Genomic DNA, 20,583 nt, shown 5'->3' with positions numbered 1-20,583 from the left:
GGTTCCAGCAGGAGTCTGAAAGCTCGGAAGGCTGAACCTCTGGTCCTGATGACCGACCCAGATTGGATCCTGCAATCTGAAATCCTTTAGGTGGAAAATATGACAATAAAAAAGTAGAATAATGTGCTGTATTCGGGTATAGCTCAAGTCCATGAAAACATACTGATTTGTGACTTTAATGGACCCTGATAGGTTCCAGGCAGCGCTGGGGTCCCCACCTGCATCCTTTGCTCACAGCTCAGCAGATGCCTTAGTGGAAGCCTGGGAAAGGGCAGCCATGGAGGCACTTGACCGAGTTGTACCCTTGCGGCCCCTAACCCGGTGCAGATCCCAGCGAGCTCCATGGTTTTCCGTGGAGCTTCGGGAGATGAAGCGTTGGAGACGGGGCCTAGAGAGCTGTTGGAGGTCCAGCCGATCTGAATCCGACCGATTGCGACTAAGAACCTATATTAGGTCTTATCTCACAGCGATAAGGGCAGCGAGGTCTAATCACTTCACTACCCTTATCACGTCCGCAGATAACCGCCCGTCCGCCCTGTTCAGGGTGACTCGCTCCCTCCTTAATCAGGAGGTGAGGGAGGAACCCTTGCAGGGTTGTGCCGAGGAGTTTAGTCAACATCTGTTGGACAAAATCGCTCGGATTCGGACCGGTCTGGACTCTGACTGGGCAGTCTGACGATCAGGACACGGGTGGTCTTGTCAATGTTATCTGGGAGGATTTTAATCCTGTGACTCCGGAGGAAGTGGACAGGATTATGGGGAGGTTGAGCTCCACCACATGTTTATTGGACCCGTGCCCTTCCTGGCTGGTTTATGCGGCTCGGGAGGGGACACGAGGCTGGTTCCAGGCGGTGATAACTGCTTCCTTGTGTGAGGGTAGTTTTTCTGCCGCCTTGAAGGAGGCAGTGGTGAGACATCTCCTCAAGAAGCCTGCCTTAGATCCAGCTGTATTAAACAACTTTCGTCCGGTCTCCAACCTTCGTTTTCTTGCGAAGGTTGTTGAGAGCGTGGTGGCGCATCAGCTCCCGTTGTTCCTGGAGGAAGCTGATTATCTGGACCCGTACCAATCGGGTTTCAGGCCCGGGTACAGCACGGAGACGGCATTGGTCGCTCTGGTGAATGATCTCTGGCGGGCTCGGGACAGGGGCTGCTACTCTGTCCTAGTCCTATTAGACCTCTCAGCGGCTTTTGATACCATCGACCATGGTATCTTGCTGTGGCGTCTCAGGAGGTTGGGAGTGGGAGGCACTGTTCTTCAGTGGTTCTCCTCCTACCTTCTGGGACGTTCGCAGTCGGTGTTGGCAGGGGGGCAGAGGTCGACCTCGAGGCCTCTCGTTTGTGGAGTTCCTCAGGGGTCCGTCCTCTTGCCTCTCTTATTCAACATCTATATGAAGCTGCTGGGTGAGATCATTCGTGGTTTTGGGGTTGGGTATCATCAATATGCTGATGATACCCAGCTTTTCATCTCTACCCCAAACCACCCCAGTGATGCCCTCGATGTGATGTCCCGTTGCCTGGAGGTGGTTCAGGTCTGGATGGGGAGGTACAGGCTTCGGCTCAACCCTGACAAGACTGAGTGGCTGTGGGTGCCGGCATCTCGGGAAATTCAGATTATTCCATCTCTAACCATGGGGGGTGAGATATTACCCCCCATAGATAGGGCTCGCAACTTGGGTGTCCTCCTAGACTCACAGCTCTCTTTGGAAGATCATATAGGAGCTGTGACTAAGGGGGCCTTCGCCCAGGTTCGCCTGGTGCGCCAGTTGCGGCCCTATCTGGACCGGGATGCCTTGCGCACAGTCACTCATGCGCTCGTGACCTCCCGTTTGGACTACTGCAATGCTCTCTACATGGGGCTGCCCTTGAGGACTACTCGGAGGCTTCAGCTGGTGCAGAATGCAGCCGCGCGAGTGGTGGTGGGGGTTTCCCAATACTCCCATGTAACACCTCTACTCTGCGAGCTGCATTGGCTTCCGGTTGCCCTCCGGGTAAGATTCAAGGTGCTGCTAATGACCTATAAAGCCCTAAATGGCATGGGTCTGGATTACCTACGGGAGCACCTGCTGCTGGCATCGACTTCCCTTCGTCCTGTGCGCTCCCACAGGGAGGGCCTCCTTAGGGTGCCTTCGGTCAAAGAGTGTCGACTGGTGGCCCCCAGGGGGAGGGCGTTCTCTGTGGGTGCACCAGACCTTTGGAACCGTCTACCGGTGGAGCTCCGGATGGCTCCCGACCTTTGCTCCTTCCGACGTGACCTAAAAACATACTTATTTGAACAAGCCGGCCTGGTCTGATGGGTTTGGGTTTTTTTAATATTAACTGTATTAATTTTATTGGAATTGGGCTGTATTATTTAATTCTTTTTTAACTTTTGTACGTTGTTTTTTTACTGTATTTGCCCTGTACACCGCCCTGAGTCCTTCGGGAGAAGGGCGGTATAGAAATTAAATTATTATTATTATTATTATTATTATTATTATTATTATTATTATTATTATTATTATTATTATTATTATTATTATTATTATTATTATTATTATTATTATTTGAACTCGTCTAGGCTGGACAGGTGTTCACTTACCATTTTTTTGCCTATCTTAACTTGCGTTTCTATTCTGTTTTTTATGGCACTGGTTTTGGTAGGTTGGACTGTTTTTTCCCTTTGTGTAAAGACAGATGCAAAAGTATTTTTAATTCCTGCTGGCAGGCTTGGCAATTTGCACATGCAGAGATACTCAGTGACATTTTGGTGCAAATGCAAAGGATTGAATCTGAGGTGTCGAAGAGGTGTCGATTGCAAAAAATAAACTGAAGAAATGGGGAGGGTCAGTATCCGGTGGTCTCCTGTGGAAGCGTTGGGTTGCATCTCCTCTTTTCCACCTCCTCCTCCTCTTCCTCTTTGTGACCTCCAATTAATGCAACACAGAGACAAGAGACAGAAACTGTGCAGGCAGTTTGGATGCTGGACAACTGGTTCATATTTACAACGGTCGCAGTGTCCTTTTGTGATTTTCTGATGAGCAAATTCAAAGGGGAAGCCAGATTCAGTTAACAATCCTGTCATTAACTTAACAACTGCAGTGATTCACTTAACAACTGTGACAAGAAAGGTCGTAAAATGGGGCAAAGTTCACTTAATGACTGTTTCACTTAACAACATAAATTTTGGACTCAGTCATGGTTGTAAAGCAAGGACTACCTGTAATAGGAAATCTTATAAAATCTAGAGAGGGGCTTGGAGCTTGGGGAAGGCTAAAGCAAATAGAAAAGAGAGAGATAAAAACAAAAATATGTATAAAAATGAAAAACAAATAACAGAAAATAAACATCTCCACTTTCTTGTCTTATCACAACATTCACACAAAACTCACACAGACCAGAATAAATGATGGATGTGGGCATGGTCAGCCTTTGCACTCAGTATCAAAAGAAATTGAGCTTTTTCCAGTGAGATGATTGCATCACACCTCGCCTCCAAAGATGCCCCCTCCGCTTCTCCCAGCCTCTCCAGGGCTGGAAACGGCAGAATATCGCCACAGGAGGCCTGAAAAACAACAAGAGGCTCGGCCATCTATCGCCTCTCCTCCCAAGGCAGCGCCATCTCGGACTCCAGCTTCCCACTTCTCACACCAGTTTTTGTGGAGTCAAATGCAGGACCCAAAAACAAATAACCAAGGTTCACAGCAGTTATTATTTATTCATTATCCACAGGAGGAATTTCCCTCCATAAAATAGTGGGAGGTATCCCACAAACAAAAGGATGCACTCATATTTATATATTTCAGGAAAGAAGGAAGAAACTGTTGAACATACCTATGAATATTTAATAGATAATGTCATAATTAGCAACCCTCAGATTCCTTCAAAGAAAGTGTTACTGGGTAAATTAAAAAAAAATTCCATCACAGTTTTCATGAAATGTATTGAGAAATAAGGGTCTTATTGTTGCCCCATGCATTCCTTCTATATTTTAATTTTATTAACACATTCTAATTCCTCCAACAAATTGGTTTTCCTCACAATCTTCCAGCTCTTTAATTACTTCTAGAAAAATTATTGGCCCATTCATGAATAGAGAGGAACTTGAACCATTTTCTAAGTTTGGCCTCTTGGAACATGCTGAGAGTTGAAATTCCTCTGTGTCACATTTCCACATTTCTTCTGGCTGTAAGCTGCTCCTTTGTGTTCAGGTCTGGCCTCAGAATAATAATATAGCACTTGGGGATGAAGATGCAGCACAGCAGACCAGCACTGGAGGCCAGAATGGAGAAGACCTGCACAGCCACCATGAATTTCCCTTTGGTGCTCAGGTAAGTGGGCACAAAAGTCACCCAGACACTGCTGAAGATCAGCATGCTGAAGGTGATCAGCTTGGCTTCGTTAAAGGCCCCGGGAAGATTCCTGGCCAGGAAAGCCACCGTGAAGCAGATGGCAGCCAGGAAGCCCATGTAGCTGAGGGTGACGTAGAACATGACAACGGCCCCTTCATTGCATTGCAGGATGATCTCTGCAGGCTGGGAGTAGAGGTCAGAGTCAGGGAATGGGGGAGAAACTCCCAGCCAGATGGAGCAGATGATCATTTGGACAGCAGAAGAAGAAAGAATGATGGAGTTGGCCAAGGTCTTCCCCAACCATCTCTTTGCTCGGTTTCCTGGTTTTGTGGCTAGGAAAGCCAGCACCACCATGATGGTTTTGGCCAAGAGAGAAGAAATGGCAACTGAGAAGATGATGCTGAAGAATGTTTGTCGGAGAAGGCACGTGGCTTTCCTTGGTTGACCAATGAAGAGAGAAGGAGACAAGAAGCAAAGCAGAAGGGAGACCAGGAGGATGTAGGAGAGGTCCCGGTTGTTGGCTTTGACAAGGGGAGTTTCTCGGTATTTAATGAAGATAATTAAAACAAGGATTGTTTTTAGGAACAAGAGCAGAGCAAAAGAGACCAGGATGATGCCCAGATGTTCTTCATAAGACAGGAAGGTTATAACTTTGGAGATACATCGTACTCTGTCCATATTTGGATATTTATCATCTGGACACTTTGTGCATTTTTCCGTATCTGAGAAAGTAAAAAACCAGTATTTCTTTAATATTCTATTTTTTTACATTTCAAGAAATACCTTTTTTGGGAGAAATGTTCCACGAACATTTTTGAAGATGTGTTGCTTAACCATTCCACAACACAAAAACTGATAATATAATTTTCTAATACCTATGTAGCTACAGTATCTGAAATTGGAGGATTTCTAGTGTATTTTGAATAAACAAAAAAGAGTTGAGCTTCAATGCATGTTTTAATTTGCACTTTCATCAAAATGCTATGGATCCATGTTGCACAAAACCTGACCTTTCTTTTGGTGTCACCCACCTTCCCGAGTGGAGATGGTCCCCTCTAGACAAGGAATGCAATCATAGCAGCAAACTGGCTCTCCTTCTCGAGCCCTTTTGACAAATCCAGGATGACAATTTTCTGCACATTTGGACTGAGGCAGAGACTAAGCAGAAGAACAAGGAATGCGAAAGAAAATACATCAGGACTCACCATCCATGGAAAATGAGAGAAGAAATGGACATTAGACAAGTGGATTCTGGGCTTCACTTAGGTAAATATGAAATCTCTGACTCCTTCCGATCAGGTTTAGGAGATTGGACCCTGGCAGATTCATTCCTTAGTTCCTCACTTTTGCTTATGGCATAACATAATAAATAATATTTCTACTTAATAAAGTCTGGAGTGAGGGAATTGAGAAAAGAATTAAGTATTAAGTGACAAACAATCGGTTCCTCCTATTGGTTGTATTAAAAGGCATTCCTCTAATTCTATTATTATTATTATTATTATTATTATTATTATTATTATTATTATTATTATTATTATTATTATTATTATTAATATTATTATTATTATTATTATTATTATTTATTGAATTTCTATACCGCCCTTCTCCCAAAGGACTCAGGGCAGTGTACAGGGCAATAAAATGCAATGTACAAACGTTAAAAGTAAAATTAAATTAATTTAACCCTAACAATAAATAGTTAAAAATAAACCCAAACCCTTAGTCCAGGCCGGCCTGTTCAAACAACCAGGTCTTCAGATCACGGCGGAAAGAGCGAAGGTCAGGAGCCATCCGGTGCTCAACAGGCAATTGATTACAAAGGGCTGGCGTGCCCACAGAGAATGCTCTCCCCCTGGGGGCCGCCACCCAGCACTCCCTGACCGACGGCACACTGAGGAGGCCCTCTCTGTGGGAGCGCACAGGACGAAGGGAAGTTGACGCCGGCAGCAGGTGCTCCCGTAAGTAATCCGGACCCATGCCATTTAGGGCTTTATAGGTCATCACCAGCACCTTGAATCTCACCCGGAGGGCAACTGGAAGACAATGCAGCTCGCAGAGAAGAGGTGTTACATGGGAGTATCAGGAAACCCCCATCACAACTCGCGCAGCCGCATTCTGCACCAGTTGAAGCCTCCGAGTGGTCCTCAAGGGCATTACAGTAGTCTATCCGAGAGGTCACGAGCGCATGGGTGACTGTATGCAGGGCTTCCCGGTCCAGATAGGGCTGCAACTGGTGCACCAGGCGAACCTGGGCAAAAGCCCCCCTGGCCACAGCTCCTATGTGGTCTTCCAGACTAAGCTGTGAGTCAAGGAGGATACCCAAGTTTTGAGTCCTATCTATGGAGGGTAACACCTCACCCCCCATAATTAAAGATGGAATGAACTGAATTTCCCGAGATGCCAGTACGCACAACCACTCAGTCTTGTCGGGATTAAGCTGAAGCCTGTTCCTCCCCATCCAGACCGGAACCGCCTCCAGGCAACGGGACATCACATTGAGGGTATCACTGGGGTGGTTTGGGGTAGAGATGAAAAGCTGGGTATCATCAGCATACTGATGATACCCCACTCCAAAACCACAAATGATCTCACCCAGCAGTTTCATATAGATGTTGAACAGGCGAGGCGAGAGGACTGACCCCTGAGGGACTCCACAAATGAGAGGTCTCGAGGCCGACCTCTGCCCTCCTGCCAACACTGACTGTGAACGACCCAGGAGGTAGGAGGAGAACCACTGCAAGACAGTGCCACCCACTCCCAACCCCCTGAGGCACCGCAGTAAGATACCATGGTTGATGGTATCAAAAGCTGCTGAGAGATCTAATAGAACTAGGACAGAGGAACAACCCTTGTCCTGAGCCCGCCAGAGATCATTCACCAGCGTGACGAATGCCATCTCCGTGCTGTACCCGGGCCTAAAGCCTGATTGGTACGGGTCCAGATAATCAGCTTCCTCCAGGAACAGAGGGAGCTGATGCGCCACCACGCTCTCAACAACCTTCGCAAGAAAGCGAAGGTTGGAGACCGGACAATAGTTGTTCATAATAGCTGGGTCCAGGACAGGCTTCTTGAGAAGGGGACTCACCACCGCCTCCTTCAAGGCGGCAGGAAAGCTACCCTCCCTCAAAGAAGCAGTTATTACTTCCTGGAGCCAGCCTTGTGTCCCCTTCCGAGCCGCATACACCAGCCAGGAGGGGCACGGGTCCAATAAACACATGGTGGAGCTCAGCCTCCCCATAATCCTGTCCACATCTTCTGGAGTCACAGGATCGAACTCTTCCCAGATAACATCACCAAGACCGCTCCTGTCTCCTCTGTCAGACTCTGCCCAGACTCTGCCCAGACTCTGCCCAGTCCAGACCAGCCCGAATCCGAGCAATTTTGTCCGCCAGATGTTGGCTAAACTCCTTGGCATGACCCTGCAAGGGCTCCCCCCTCACCTCCTGATTGAGGAGGGAGCGGGTCACCCTAAACAGGGTGGCCGGGTGATTATCTGTGGACACGATGAGGGCAGTGAAGTGGTTAGACTTCGCCGTCCTCATCGCTGCGAGGTAAGACCTGGTAAATTTTCATATATCCATGGCTATGATGATCTAATTAAATTTTTGAATAAATTTGTTGACAAAGATTTATTAAATTGTTATTTTATTAGATTTATTTAAGTAGAATAAAATGGGATTAAGAAGGAAACTTCTGACCAGTAGGATCTGGAAAGGTTTCTTCCGGACTACACAAAGCCTTGCAAAGCTGCTCCCCTTTGATACTTGTTCAAAAGAGTCTCCCAGTTAAGATATAAAGGAAAAATTCCTCATAAATTGTAGCTTTCAACTTTAAAGCAGATGTTCTTTCTTGATTTGTATTTTTATATGTTAAATTCATATGGCTGCCATGCTGCTGAAGTAAGATTAAAGGTAAGGTGTCCTTGGCGCTCTCTGAGCTTGCTTGTTTGCTTACAGATGTTTCATTATTGAAACTAGAGAACATCATCCGTGCTAATTGTTATGTATTCACACATTATTAATGTTATATATATATGTATTAAACAGGGCTGAGGTAAAAGCCGCGGCAGCTTTTGACAGCTGTCAAAAGCTGCCGGTACGAACTACGCAGGCGCCAACCCACTGACAGCTCTCGGCTGTCAGTATCACCTGGTAACAGCACGCGCTGCCGATGACAGCTCCGAGCTGTCAATTCCAGGCGGCTCCAATTGGCGGAAGCGAACGGCGCGGGAAACCGGCTCAGCCCTGATTGGCTAACCTGTTGACAGCTGCTAGTATAAATAGGAGCCGTGTTCTTCTGTTGTTTGCCTGGTTCTTAATAAAGTTAAGTTTACTTAACTTTGCTGTCTCGCCTGCTCTCTTACAAAGCACTGGCGACGAAGGTGGGATGCCTGCTTACATAGCTGAAGTCACCGCCTAAGGGGAGAAGAGATTTTTCCCCTTAGCAGAGCTAGTCACTCGCTGAAGTCACTTGGAAGCCTAGCTTCCACACATCGCAAGCAGCAGCACCCACGACTAGACAGACAGCATGACGAACCACGGCCATATCCGCGAGTTCAACACTCGCCACCCTGAATGCTGGGAATCTCATCTTGGCCAGGTAGAAGGATACCTGGTGGTGAAGAAGATCACGGACGACCGGGCGAAGGCAGCCGCCCTCCTCTGGCTCAGCGGGCCCGCCGTCTACGACGCCGCTGTGGGACTCTTCAGTCCAGAACCAATCGCAACGATCCCCTACGCTGAACTAACCGAGGGGCTGAGCAAATACTTCATGCCCACGAAGTCAGAGCTCTTCTGGAGGGTAAATTTCGCCCAATGAGTACAGCTTCCCGACGAGCCCGCCAATGACTTTATAACCCGGGTCAGACACGCCGCACGGCGATGTCGGTTCCCTGATTTAGAGGACCGGATCCGGGACCAAATTGTCATTGGGCTCAAAGACGAGCGGCTGAGGAGAAAGCTGATCGCCAAGCCCGCACTGACAATGGCTGAGGTGGCAATGGAAGTCATTGCCTACGAGGACAGCCACTGTGACAACCAACGTTCCCCTGATAGCGGGCCCAGTGGGTCCGTGCACCAGGAGGACGGCAGTTTCAGCGGTCCAGAGGACGAAGACGCCTCCATGGACATCGACGCGGTGCAGCGGCGATTCGAAAGGCTCAGACTGCAACGCAACAACCGAGGGGGCCCTGCCAACAGCCAAAAGAGCGCCAGCTTCCAGCCGAACAGGGCTAAATGTGCCAGCTGTGGCGGAAGCCATCCGAGAGCTGCATGCCGGTTCCGCAGTGCCAAGTGCCATGGATGCGGAAAAACAGGTCACCTCAAAGCAGTGTGCCGCAGCAGGAGCCGAGAAAATCTGCATGAATTGGAGGTGACGTCTGCAGGTATGAACCAGCCCACACCTAGGGTCAGGCACAAACTCAAAATCCTAGTGCAACATGTGAGGGATAAAGTAAGGGAGCACACAGTCCACAGCACCCTTAAGCCCAAAGTCAAGGTGGACGTCCTAATTCACGGAATTCCTTGTGAGATGGAAGTGGACTCAGGGTCCTCCGTCTCACTCATTTCTTGGCAAACTTACAGGGACATTTGTAACCGCAGCAGAAATCGGCCTGCCCTACGCCCCACTAAACTCCGCCTAGCGGATTTCCAAAAAACGCCCATTAAACTCCGGGGAAAGGCTTCCGTCCCAGCGGAGTTTAAGCAATTTAAAGGACCCCTTACCATACTAGTAACCCAAGAAAACAGGACCAGCCTGCTAGGGCTGGACTGGTTTGAGGCGCTAGGGATAGCGTTGACAGGCGTCAACGCCACTCAGCTGTCAAATCTGGAATCCGTCTGCCTTCAATTCGCGGACGTTTTTGACAGCTCACTAGGAAAATACACAGGACCGCCAGTATCCTTAAAACTAAACCCTAATGTAATGCCTGTCAGAATCAAGGCGCGCAGAGTCCCCTTCGCCTTGAGAGAAAAAATAGAAAAGGAAATAGATCGGTTAATTAACTTAGGGGTCCTGGAACCAGTAGAAGGGGCCGAGTGGGAGACACCCATAGTCACCCCAATTAAGCCCAATGGCCAAATCAGATTATGTGCTGACTATAAGGCAACCCTAAACCGCGCATTGAACGCCCATGCCTACCCGGTCCCGGCTGTCAAAGACATCCTGGCGGCCATTAAGTCAGGCGCCATTTTCGCTAAGTTAGACTTGGCGCAGGCGTATTTACAGCTGCCTGTCACCCCTGACACTGCTTTAGCACAGACAATTGTCACGCACAAGGGAGCGTTTAAAATCAACCGCCTACAATTCGGCATCTCTGCAGCCCCAGGGATCTTCCAAGAAATCATGGAAAAAACACTCAAAGGGATCCCTGGGGTCTGCCCATATTTTGATGACATCCTAATTGCCGGGAAATCAGAAAACGACTTAGCAGATAAATTAACAAAAGTGCTCATTAGATTCCGGGAGGCTGGCCTTAAATTAAGACGAGACAAATGCTCCATAGGGGTGCCCTCAACAGAGTTTTTAGGGTTTAAAATTGACGCAAGGGGAATTCACCCCACTGAATCAAAAATAAAAGCCATTAAGACAGCACCAACCCCCAAAAATAAGCAGGAACTGCAAGCCTTCCTAGGGTTAGTTAATTTTTACCATACCTTCCTGCCTCACAAAGCGTCCATCGCTGAACCCCTCCACAGGCTATTAGATAAGGGCACACCCTGGAATTGGTCTCCTCAGCATGACAAAAGTTTTAAACTTCTAAAAAACTTACTGACTAGCAACGCCATGGTGGCACTGTTCAACGAACAGCTACCTTTATGTCTGGCTTGTGATGCCTCCCCCTATGGCATTGGAGCAGTCCTAAGCCACTTAACTAAACAGGGAACGCAAACTCCTGTAGCGTTCTATTCCAGAACGCTGTCAAAACCTGAGCACAATTACGCTCAAATCGATAAGGAGGCATTAGCTATAGTTGCGAGCGTAAAAAAGTTTCATGACTACCTATATGGTCGTCAATTTACCATCTTTACGGACCATAAGCCCCTGTTAGGAATCTTCACAGTTAACAAACTGACACCACAAATATTATCCCCCCGCATCCTCAGATGGTCTACCTTTTTGTCAGCCTATTCATTCACCTTAGAATACAGACCAGGGAAAAGCATGGGCCATGCTGACGGGCTTAGCAGACTACCCCAACCAGTAATCGACCCAGACCCTGCTCCAGCTGGTAAGATACTGGCTATCTCTGAACTACCTGAATGCCCATTATCCGTCAAGGACATTTCTGCAGCCACAGCTGCGGACAAAACACTAGGCAGAGTTTTAGGATATGTCACAGCAGGTTGGCAATCCACACCCCCAGACCCGGAATTCCAACCTTACATCTTAAAACAAAAAGAATTATCCACACATCAAGGATGTTTATTATGGGGCAGCAGGGTAGTCATACCCGAAAAACACAGATTAAAGGTGTTAGAAAGCCTCCACGAAGGCCACCCAGGCACTGTTAAAATGAAGGCTCTGGCCAGGAGTTACGTATGGTGGCCAGGGTTAGATAAGCAAATAGAAGCACACGTAGCTGGCTGTTATCCCTGCCAACTTGTCAGAGCAGCCCAGCCCCAAGCTCCCATACACAGATGGGAAACAACCAAGACACCCTGGTCACGCATCCACATAGACTTCGCAGGTCCATTCCAGGGACAAACATTCCTGATAGTCGTAGATAGCTATTCTAGATGGCTAGAGGTGGCCCCGGTCGCTAGCACAACTACTGCAGCCACAGTACAAGTTTTAAGGGGATTGTTTGCCACACATGGGCTTCCGGATGTTATAGTCTCCGATAACGGCCCCCAATTTACTTCCTACGAATTCCAGAGTTTCACAGCGGCGAACTCTATTAGGCACGCCACCACGGCTCCTTTCCACCCATCCTCTAACGGCTTGGCTGAGGTGATGGTGAAGTCGACCAAAGAGGCACTGCGGAAAATCATCACTGGCAACTGGCACCGCAGACTGGCCCAATTCCTTTTATCGCAACACACCACCCCCTGCACAACTACAGGGAAATCTCCAGCAGAGCTTCGCTGGGGCAAGAGACTAACTACCAGACTGGACCGTTTACATCCCGACAGGTCCCCTCCAAACCCAGAACTGCCTCTCCAGTACAGGACTCTCAGCACAGGGCAAGCTGTCTGGGCAAGGAACTACGGCGGGGGCAACAAATGGACACAGGGGGTTGTCATTGAACAAACGGGTCCCCTATCATACATCATAGACACAGGGCACAATTCCCACATCCGCAGACACATCGACCAACTTCGGCATCGCAGCCCAGAAAATATGGGGGTAAGGGGGAACGATGAAATGCAGGCAGAGGCCCCGCCGCAAACACTATCACACCAAAACCCCCCCGATCAAAATGCACCACATCAAGACCCCGCACAAAACGACGCTGAAATGCCGGAGCCATGCCCCATGCCACCTGAGCCAGATTCCGACACGCCTGGGGAAAAGGAACGACCAGATGAAACAACCCCCCGGCGCTCCGAAAGAATAAAAAGACCCCCCGCCTACTTGAAAGACTTCGAATGGGGAAACCCAAAAAAGAAACAGTTGGGGATTCAACTCAATCAGAGGGAGGGGTAAGGGGTATTATGTATTCACACATTATTAATGTTATATATATATGTATTAAACAGGGCTGAGGTAAAAGCCGCGGCAGCTTTTGACAGCTGTCAAAAGCTGCCGGTACGAACTACGCAGGCGCCAACCCACTGACAGCTCTCGGCTGTCAGTATCACCTGGTAACAGCACGCGCTGCCAATGACAGCTCCGAGCTGTCAATTCCAGGCGGCTCCAATTGGCGGAAGCGAACGGCGCGGGAAACCGGCTCAGCCCTGATTGGCTAACCTGTTGACAGCTGCTAGTATAAATAGGAGCCGTGTTCTTCTGTTGTTTGCCTGGTTCTTAATAAAGTTAAGTTTACTTAACTTTGCTGTCTCGCCTGCTCTCTTACAAAGCACTAATGTTACCTAGTTTGGGTAATGAAATGTCTGCAAGAAAACAAACAAGCTCAGAGAGCACCAAGGACCTCTCATGTCAAACCTGCACTACAAATATTCTCCTTTATTAAGATTAAAGTTTTCTGGATAGATTCTAGAACTCTAGTAAGGCTGAGGTGAGAACATGAGAACAAAAAAGATTATATTGTGTAGTTGGTTCTGGACCGCATGGCAAGGAAGAGACGGATGAGTACCGTACCGCATGACAGCTCTTTATTAGTGGTAGGCGCGTACTGAACAAAGGGGGTTACCTGGACCCCTTATATACCTAGCCAGGTACCACTCTGGCCAATCCATCCATCCGTATCTCCCGCCGAAAAACCTTCAGCCAATCCAGCCAGAGTACAGCGCCACCTGGTGGTACTTGCAGAGCTGCTGCTCACACACCCCATACATAACAGATTAAGTCGCAAATCTTTGACTGCAACAGGTGGGACAGGAGTGTGAGTCCTGTGTCAGAAGGAGATATTTCTAAGGCCCCTCCGGTTATCCAAGAAAAGGTCCTTTGTGTTGAAGAGCTGCAATTAGGAGACTCCAACTGGCATTGAAAGACAGACCTACACTTAATATTAGTTAAATCTGGAGACTCTTTTTCACCCAGAGGGACTGAAGGTAAGTAAGACTCAAGATAAACAATGCCATTCAAGAGATTTTCAGATGAAGAGCCCTCTTAATAGCCAAAGGCCAAATCTAAGTAGACTTTCCTATCAAAATCTTTCTCCTTACTTCTGTTATCAGGAAGACCTTTTCTTTGAATGAAAGTTGTGTTTAGGTTTTTCAGGTTTTTGCATCAAGGGATTCTCTCACTGTCACTGTCATTTTATGTGAAGTGAAAGTCTTGGACCTCCTTCCTGGGGGCAGAAGCCCAATTGCTCCCCCCAGTTGGGAGAAAGACAGATATGGCTAACTTTGACCAGGTCTGGATTCCTTAAAAATATCACAGACCATGGACCTGACCATTCAGGGAGCCATTTCCCAATGGCCTCTCCCTAAGCGGGACAAGATGAAGCTTCTCTCCCAATGGGACCACCAGGAGCTCCATCCAGTCATGATTCAATTTCATCACATTCAGTCCAAACCTCAATTCAGGAATTGTTCAACTGAATTCCCTCCTACTTTGCTATTTGAGGAAAAGGAACAAGCAAACCTGAGGCTATTAACAAGAACCTCCAAGAACTTGAGGAGTTCTCATCCCAGGTCGGACATGGCTGAACCAGCTAGAAAAAGTCTTTGTCTGAAGGATATATTAGTCAATAGTACTGAAGCCTCCCAAGTGGTCGATAGGAAGAACAACTGTAAGGTTTCTGCTCCCCACGTTCAATTCTCAGGGAAGTTCATTGACCCTGGTGACTAGCCTCAATCCACATGAAATCGGTCCTAAATCTTTGGGGGGGGGGAAGAGGAAAGGCAACAAAATTTCTCTGACCTTCTTGAGCAACTTTAACCGTGAAAGAGCATCTTGGTGGATACTAAGTCTCTGTCTTTTCAAAGTCCCCATTAGCTGTATGATGGGATCCTCCTTGGGGAAAATCAAGCAGCTCAGGATTCCCAGATCTGCTGCTATATCTCCATTTTGATCCAAGTACAGTTTCATATCAGAAATATTGCAAAACTCATTCTTCTGCAGAAAAGGATGGAACTACAATGGGAACATCCAGGAATTTTATAATCTGAAACCTTTTTTAAAAATCCCATTTAGCCTTTACACATTTGAATCTTTCTTCTACAGTTGTCTAACATCAAAGCATGCTTATTTAGAAAAAACAGTTGCTTTTGCTATCTTCATAAATAAAAAAGAAAGGTTCAGCAAAATTTCTCAACCATATACTGGCAAAATATATTTTAATAAAATATAATTGATGCAATTGGTAAGTTATAGGGACCATTCTAGAGCAGGTGACAAAAAAGTGTATCATAGAAAAAAACGATTATTCATAAACACCTAGAAAACATCAGGTTAATTATGAGAAACTGTTCGTTTAGTGACCATGCAAAGTTACAAGGGCAGTAAAAAAATGAATTATGATATTTTTTCACATGCTCATAGCAGCATCCCAGGGAATTAAATTAAATTAAAATTTGAATTCTTGGCATCTAGTTATGATGGTGTTTGAGGCGCACTGCCTTGCGCAGCCTCTTCCAGCGCCTGCGGGAAGCTGCAGAGAAGCTCAAGGTCTCTGCAATGGTGCTCCAGAGGGAGGGAAGGGGGGAGAGGAGCCCAGGCACAAGGGAGGAGATTCCGGCTGAAGGAGGGGAAGAACCTGCTGAAAGGAGGAGCCGTTCCAGAGCTGAGCCCTTAAAGCAGAGCAGTTCAGCCCCCCCCTTCTCTGAAGACGCAAAGACTGAGCCGCCATCAGCCGGAGAAGCTTTAACTGGGATTCCTGCAGAGAGGAGGTTTGGTGTCAGGACCCACCCCAATCCACGTCTTAGGAAAGAAGAACTCTTGGAGACAGGATTGTCCAAGCAGGAGCTTTTACTAAAACAAGATGGTCAGTGGGAAATTTAGACAGGATCTGGAAACTGTTGCAGATTGATACTTTTAAAGTGTCCTCAAATAAAAACCCCTCTCCTCAGTCCATTTGGTCAGTCCTGGATCAATTAAGGTTCAGGTGTCAAAACCTTCCATGGGAAGATGGATCTTCCATGCCTTTATGACATTTACTTCCTTCCTATCAGATTCTAATTGGAGATACAAACCAGAATCTCTCGCCCCACCCCTCTTTCTTTGTTCTTCTCAGCTCAAAGGCTCTTCCCCTGGTCTTTCATGACAGCCTCCAGGCAGACTGAATAAACAACCTTGCACCTAATGGATAGGGATGTCCAATTAACATTTTCTCTTCTCCTCCTTGGGAATGGCAGAATCCAGAAAGAGGGGTGTAAGATTTGGGAATATACAGATAGGGATTTAGGAATGGGATATAAATGGATTCTGACAGTTGGGCTAGATGCTCTCAGGGTGTCCTTCAGAGTTACAGATGTAAAATTCTACTATGCTAATCACAAACCCAGAAAGACATGAGTGTGTTTTAAAATGCATACATCCTTTTAAAATTAGCAGTGTTTAAAAACCAAAATTTATCTGTTATGGTGCCTGCGGTTTGCAATATTGTATCTCTAGCAATTAGATTGGCCAAACCTGTTGATCTTTTGCAGCATAAGTAAGTTGAGACGGTTCCCCTCCTTCCCCTCTGGATTCTCTCTCCAAAGGATCTGAAATTAATGGATCTATATTGGGATCCCATACCTGCCATGGCTGCAGCCTTGGAGCCCCCAGCCTCTCTTCGCCCTTCTTGCTTCTCCTGCTCGATCTGGAGGAATAAGCGGCATTCAAGGCCTGGGCCAGAGTCTTCATGATACTGTAATCATGGGGGTCATTTGGGATCCTTTCCCTGTTCCTTTTCTCCTGGGTCTCCAGTGGGGCTTTCTGGGTGCATCTTCTCCGGCCTTTGACAGAAAAGACGTGCTTGGAAAGAGAACAATGGAAATAGTGATCTCGAAATGGATCTTCCACAAAGAAATGGGGTTGAAAGGCAACATCCAATGGCCTCTCATTTGGCAGAAAAGTAAAGCTCCAAAAACTATGGATGTACTTGAAAAGTCTGTGTTTTTGCAATTCATATATTGCCAAAGCTGCACTGATCCAGACTTTCCCTTCAATGGGTCCTGTCAAACGCCTAAGTGCCAAATGGAAAGGATGAATTCTGTCCATAATGTCAGTATATTCCAGGAAGTGAACAAAGACATTGACTTGTCTCCACTTAGTGAGGGCATCCCTGAGGGCTGATTTATGTCCAGTTGTTGAGAACAGTTGTGATATAACTACACAAATTCCATTTCTGACAAGCATAGGAGGGAAAGTCCTCATGAAATTCTCTCCATTATCTGTGTCCGAAGCAAAGAGGCCAATCAAGGTCCATCTAAAATGGAGGAGCAGTTGGACAATTGCTGGGTAGTGGAATCCTTTTTTGGGGAGCATCTGGTGGAAAAAGGGGAATTTCCTTTTATCACTCAGAGCCTCTGAAGCAGTACTAAAAATGATCTGAAAAAGCAATGAAGAAAACTGTGTTATATTGGGGGGGTCAGATAGTCCAAAATATTAGCTTTTATTAAATTCAACTTGGTTTTGATGAATAAATTAAATATATAATAAATTGAATACAAGAAACAAATGAAATAAAAAAGAATAAATAAAGGGCTGTATTATATGTAAATGTTTAATTCTAACTGCAGTGTCAACATATTGCTTTAACACAAGTATCCCAAAAGGTAGTTGGTCTAATGTGCAGTGCAGGATTCTGATCTCTCTTTCTTATGCAGTTGACATTCAATATTCCAGATTCTTGGTGAAGCAATCTTTTGACTTTTTTCTTTTTATTTATTTCTATCCCACCTTATTATTTTTTTCATTCATTCTCTAGTTATATAAGACATGGGGAGGTCACAGCTCCTAATATAATTTGTCAGTTACAGAATCCAAGAGGGCCTTATTTGCAATATTGCATGTTCTAACACAGAGAACTTTGGGACTCTGTCAGGTTCCAGAGGTTTAACTGTACACCAAGAATTACAGCCATGTGGAAAAGAAAGGACGGCCTCTTTGAGTTCTGTGGCATGTCAGGATGTAGAAAAAAGCATCTGGTCTTAAGCAGTTCTTAAAAGTAGGTAAATACAACCTCAGACAAACAACAACACATGACATATTACACCATGTCATCATTTATTTCACAAAAAGAAAGGCAAAATGGAGAAACCGTGTGTGAAAGACGAAGCATACCCTGACTGCTTCCATAGGTGTGAAGAGGCCAAGAGGTAGCCTGGTGCTGCTGATCAAGTGACCTTGATTAATTGATCATCATCAAGTGTGACTGCCTCTATAAAAGCCAAAATTTCAGGAGTTTGCCGGTCTCCAGCATTGAGTTGTGTGTTAACCCAATGCCAAAGAGTAAAAACATCAGCAATGATCTTGGAGAAGCAATTGTTGCTGCCTATCAATCTGGACAGGGTTACAAGGCCATTTCAAAACAATTCAAAGTCCATCACTCTGTAGCGAAGAAGATTATTCACAGGTGGAAAACATTCAAGGCAGTTTCCAATCTGCCGAGGAGTGAACATCCCAGGAAGTTCCCCCAATGCTCAGAGAAAACCAGGGCTTGTGGAAAGGGCTTGGATCAGGGCCAACAGTCTGAGCTCCATTTTAAGGGAAATCAATTTCCTCCATCATATTTCTCCATTTACTGTATCAAATGCTGCAGTAACTTCTATAAAGCCAGAAAACCATGATTCATCAGACTGACATATTGTGTAATTAGCTATTTCAAAAGAAATCTGTTGTCAATATTAGATTATTAATTTATTGATTAATTATTATACAACTGTGTGAAACCTTTTCCTCTACTTAAAACCTTCTTGTTCTTCTGCAAGGAATGTACTTTTGTTCTACCCAATCTCAAGTTTACTTAAGAGGAACATGGTATATATTTTAGCCATAATATCCATAACCTGTAATTGCTAGAGCCCTATTTATTCCATTTTGTTTGTATAAAGGAACACTACTATTGCCAACGTGAGTACAACTGGGTATGTCAGGTATTATTTCTATGTGAAAGTAAACATGCCAATAGCTCACCCACTACTAGGGATATTTTTTGAATAGCCAGGAGAAAGTCCTCTACAGGGCTCTTACAGCTTGTCAGGCCTTTTAATTTAATTTAAACATAAACATAATAGAAAAAAACCCATAATTGATATGTTTGCTAATATGGAGAAAAGCACCTCTTGAATTCTATGTAGAAGACATGCTTGGATCTGTTGCTCACCACCATCCTACACAGAGAATAACACACACAAACCTGGGGGACTTTGTGGGTGTCTGCTAATGTTGACGTCTGGATGGAGATGTCCCTGTCAGCTGAATCAAGAAGAGCCAAAATGTTCTCCTTCCTTCCACAGCCGTAGTTGGGGACGTTGGCTTCTCCAATGGAGAGAATGTCCAGCAAGGCATCTGAAGTGCGGAAAGTGTTCAAAGAGTTGTCATGGATGTTGTAGCCAAGTGTGAGATTGTGCAGGAGCTGGGGATTTTTGTTGACCACTTGAATGGCGAAAATAACTTGAAGGGTGGATGAAAAACCATAAACCTTACTGTAAAAAAATGTTCATGTTATTATCATCAATAGCAACAACATTTTTAAAAAGCATTTATTCCTTTTTGTCTCCACAAGCCTACTGAGTCTTAAGCCAATATTGATCCAAAACCAATAATCAGTTATACAAATAGGAGTGAATGGGGAGAGGAAAATAATCTGGATTGCCTTTGGGTTTTTATAACCCCATCTCTGGATTTGAGTCTCTTCTACAAAGTAAGAAAAAAGAGGAAATCAAAATCATCCAGATTTTGATTTAGACTTAGAGAAGTCCTGTAATATAGAAGCAAGTGAAAAGATGAAGAAAAGAAGGAGAGTCTTAGAATTAGAAAATGGGGGAATGCAAATCCATCACCTTCAACGACTTACGATGGAGATGGAACAAAAGGAGCCATGTTGAAAGGCAATATTTTATTCGATAGTTCATTTACAGTGATGACTACACCAATGAGATGGTCTCCTGGCCTGTAAAAGCTCCATGGTTTATCTTCATCCTGGTGCCCCAAACTCAGCGGGCATTTCCTTCTAAGCTTCCCAGAGACCGGCTGGGACACCAGCAGCATCAGAAGCAGAAGCAGCAGGTCCATAATCCACAGGGCTTTATTAATCCTCCTCCTGTTTCTAACACCAGCAGCAGAGAACAACTGGAGGAAGTCAAAGCCCTCTCAGGAGGAGGAGATGCCAGAGACTTTCCTGACAGAAACAGAGGAACACTCAGCTTCACCTGACGGGAGAGAGAGGTACGATCGAGAGCAGAGCCCCGGCCTGTCCCAAAACGTGTTCCCTCAGAGCTTGACCTGAGTAATTTATCCTTTTCGGATACAAGATCCTTTGCTTATGGCTTCAGTCTGATGTCTCCATCAAAGGCACAGAGATCTCAGAGACCCAGGTGGTCACAATTACAGTGAGAAGCAACTTCTCCTCTTGGGATCCTAAACTTTTTCTTGGGTCCATGTGCAGAGGAGACACTGGAGAAAAGCATGTTAGTGAAAAATCACAGGCACACTCCTGGGGGTTCTGTTCTGTTGTGGTTGTGGTTCTTCTTGTCAG

At 45.9% G+C, this 20,583-nt stretch overlaps 1 protein-coding gene across 1 annotated transcript; it reads right to left on the bottom strand.

The window, feature by feature from the left end:
- Positions 1-4,139: 4,139 nt before the first annotated feature.
- LOC308679193 (vomeronasal type-2 receptor 26-like) lies at positions 4,140-20,120 on the bottom strand (the record flags this gene model as incomplete). Its single annotated transcript, XM_081346789.1, has 6 exons — positions 4,140-5,050; positions 5,360-5,486; positions 14,820-15,032; positions 16,638-17,432; positions 19,243-19,531; positions 19,903-20,120. 6 exons carry the CDS (start codon positions 20,118-20,120, stop codon positions 4,140-4,142), a joined length of 2,553 nt encoding a protein of 850 aa, XP_081202915.1.
- Positions 20,121-20,583: the final 463 nt, after the last annotated feature.

The sequence above is a fragment of the Vipera berus genome (genome assembly GCF_964194415.1).
Source record: "Vipera berus genome assembly, contig: HAP1_SCAFFOLD_27, whole genome shotgun sequence".
NCBI classification, from domain to species: domain Eukaryota; kingdom Metazoa; phylum Chordata; class Lepidosauria; order Squamata; family Viperidae; genus Vipera; species Vipera berus.
Note: the sequence above shows the minus strand (reverse complement) of the source record. Positions and strands in the feature narration are given on the sequence as shown.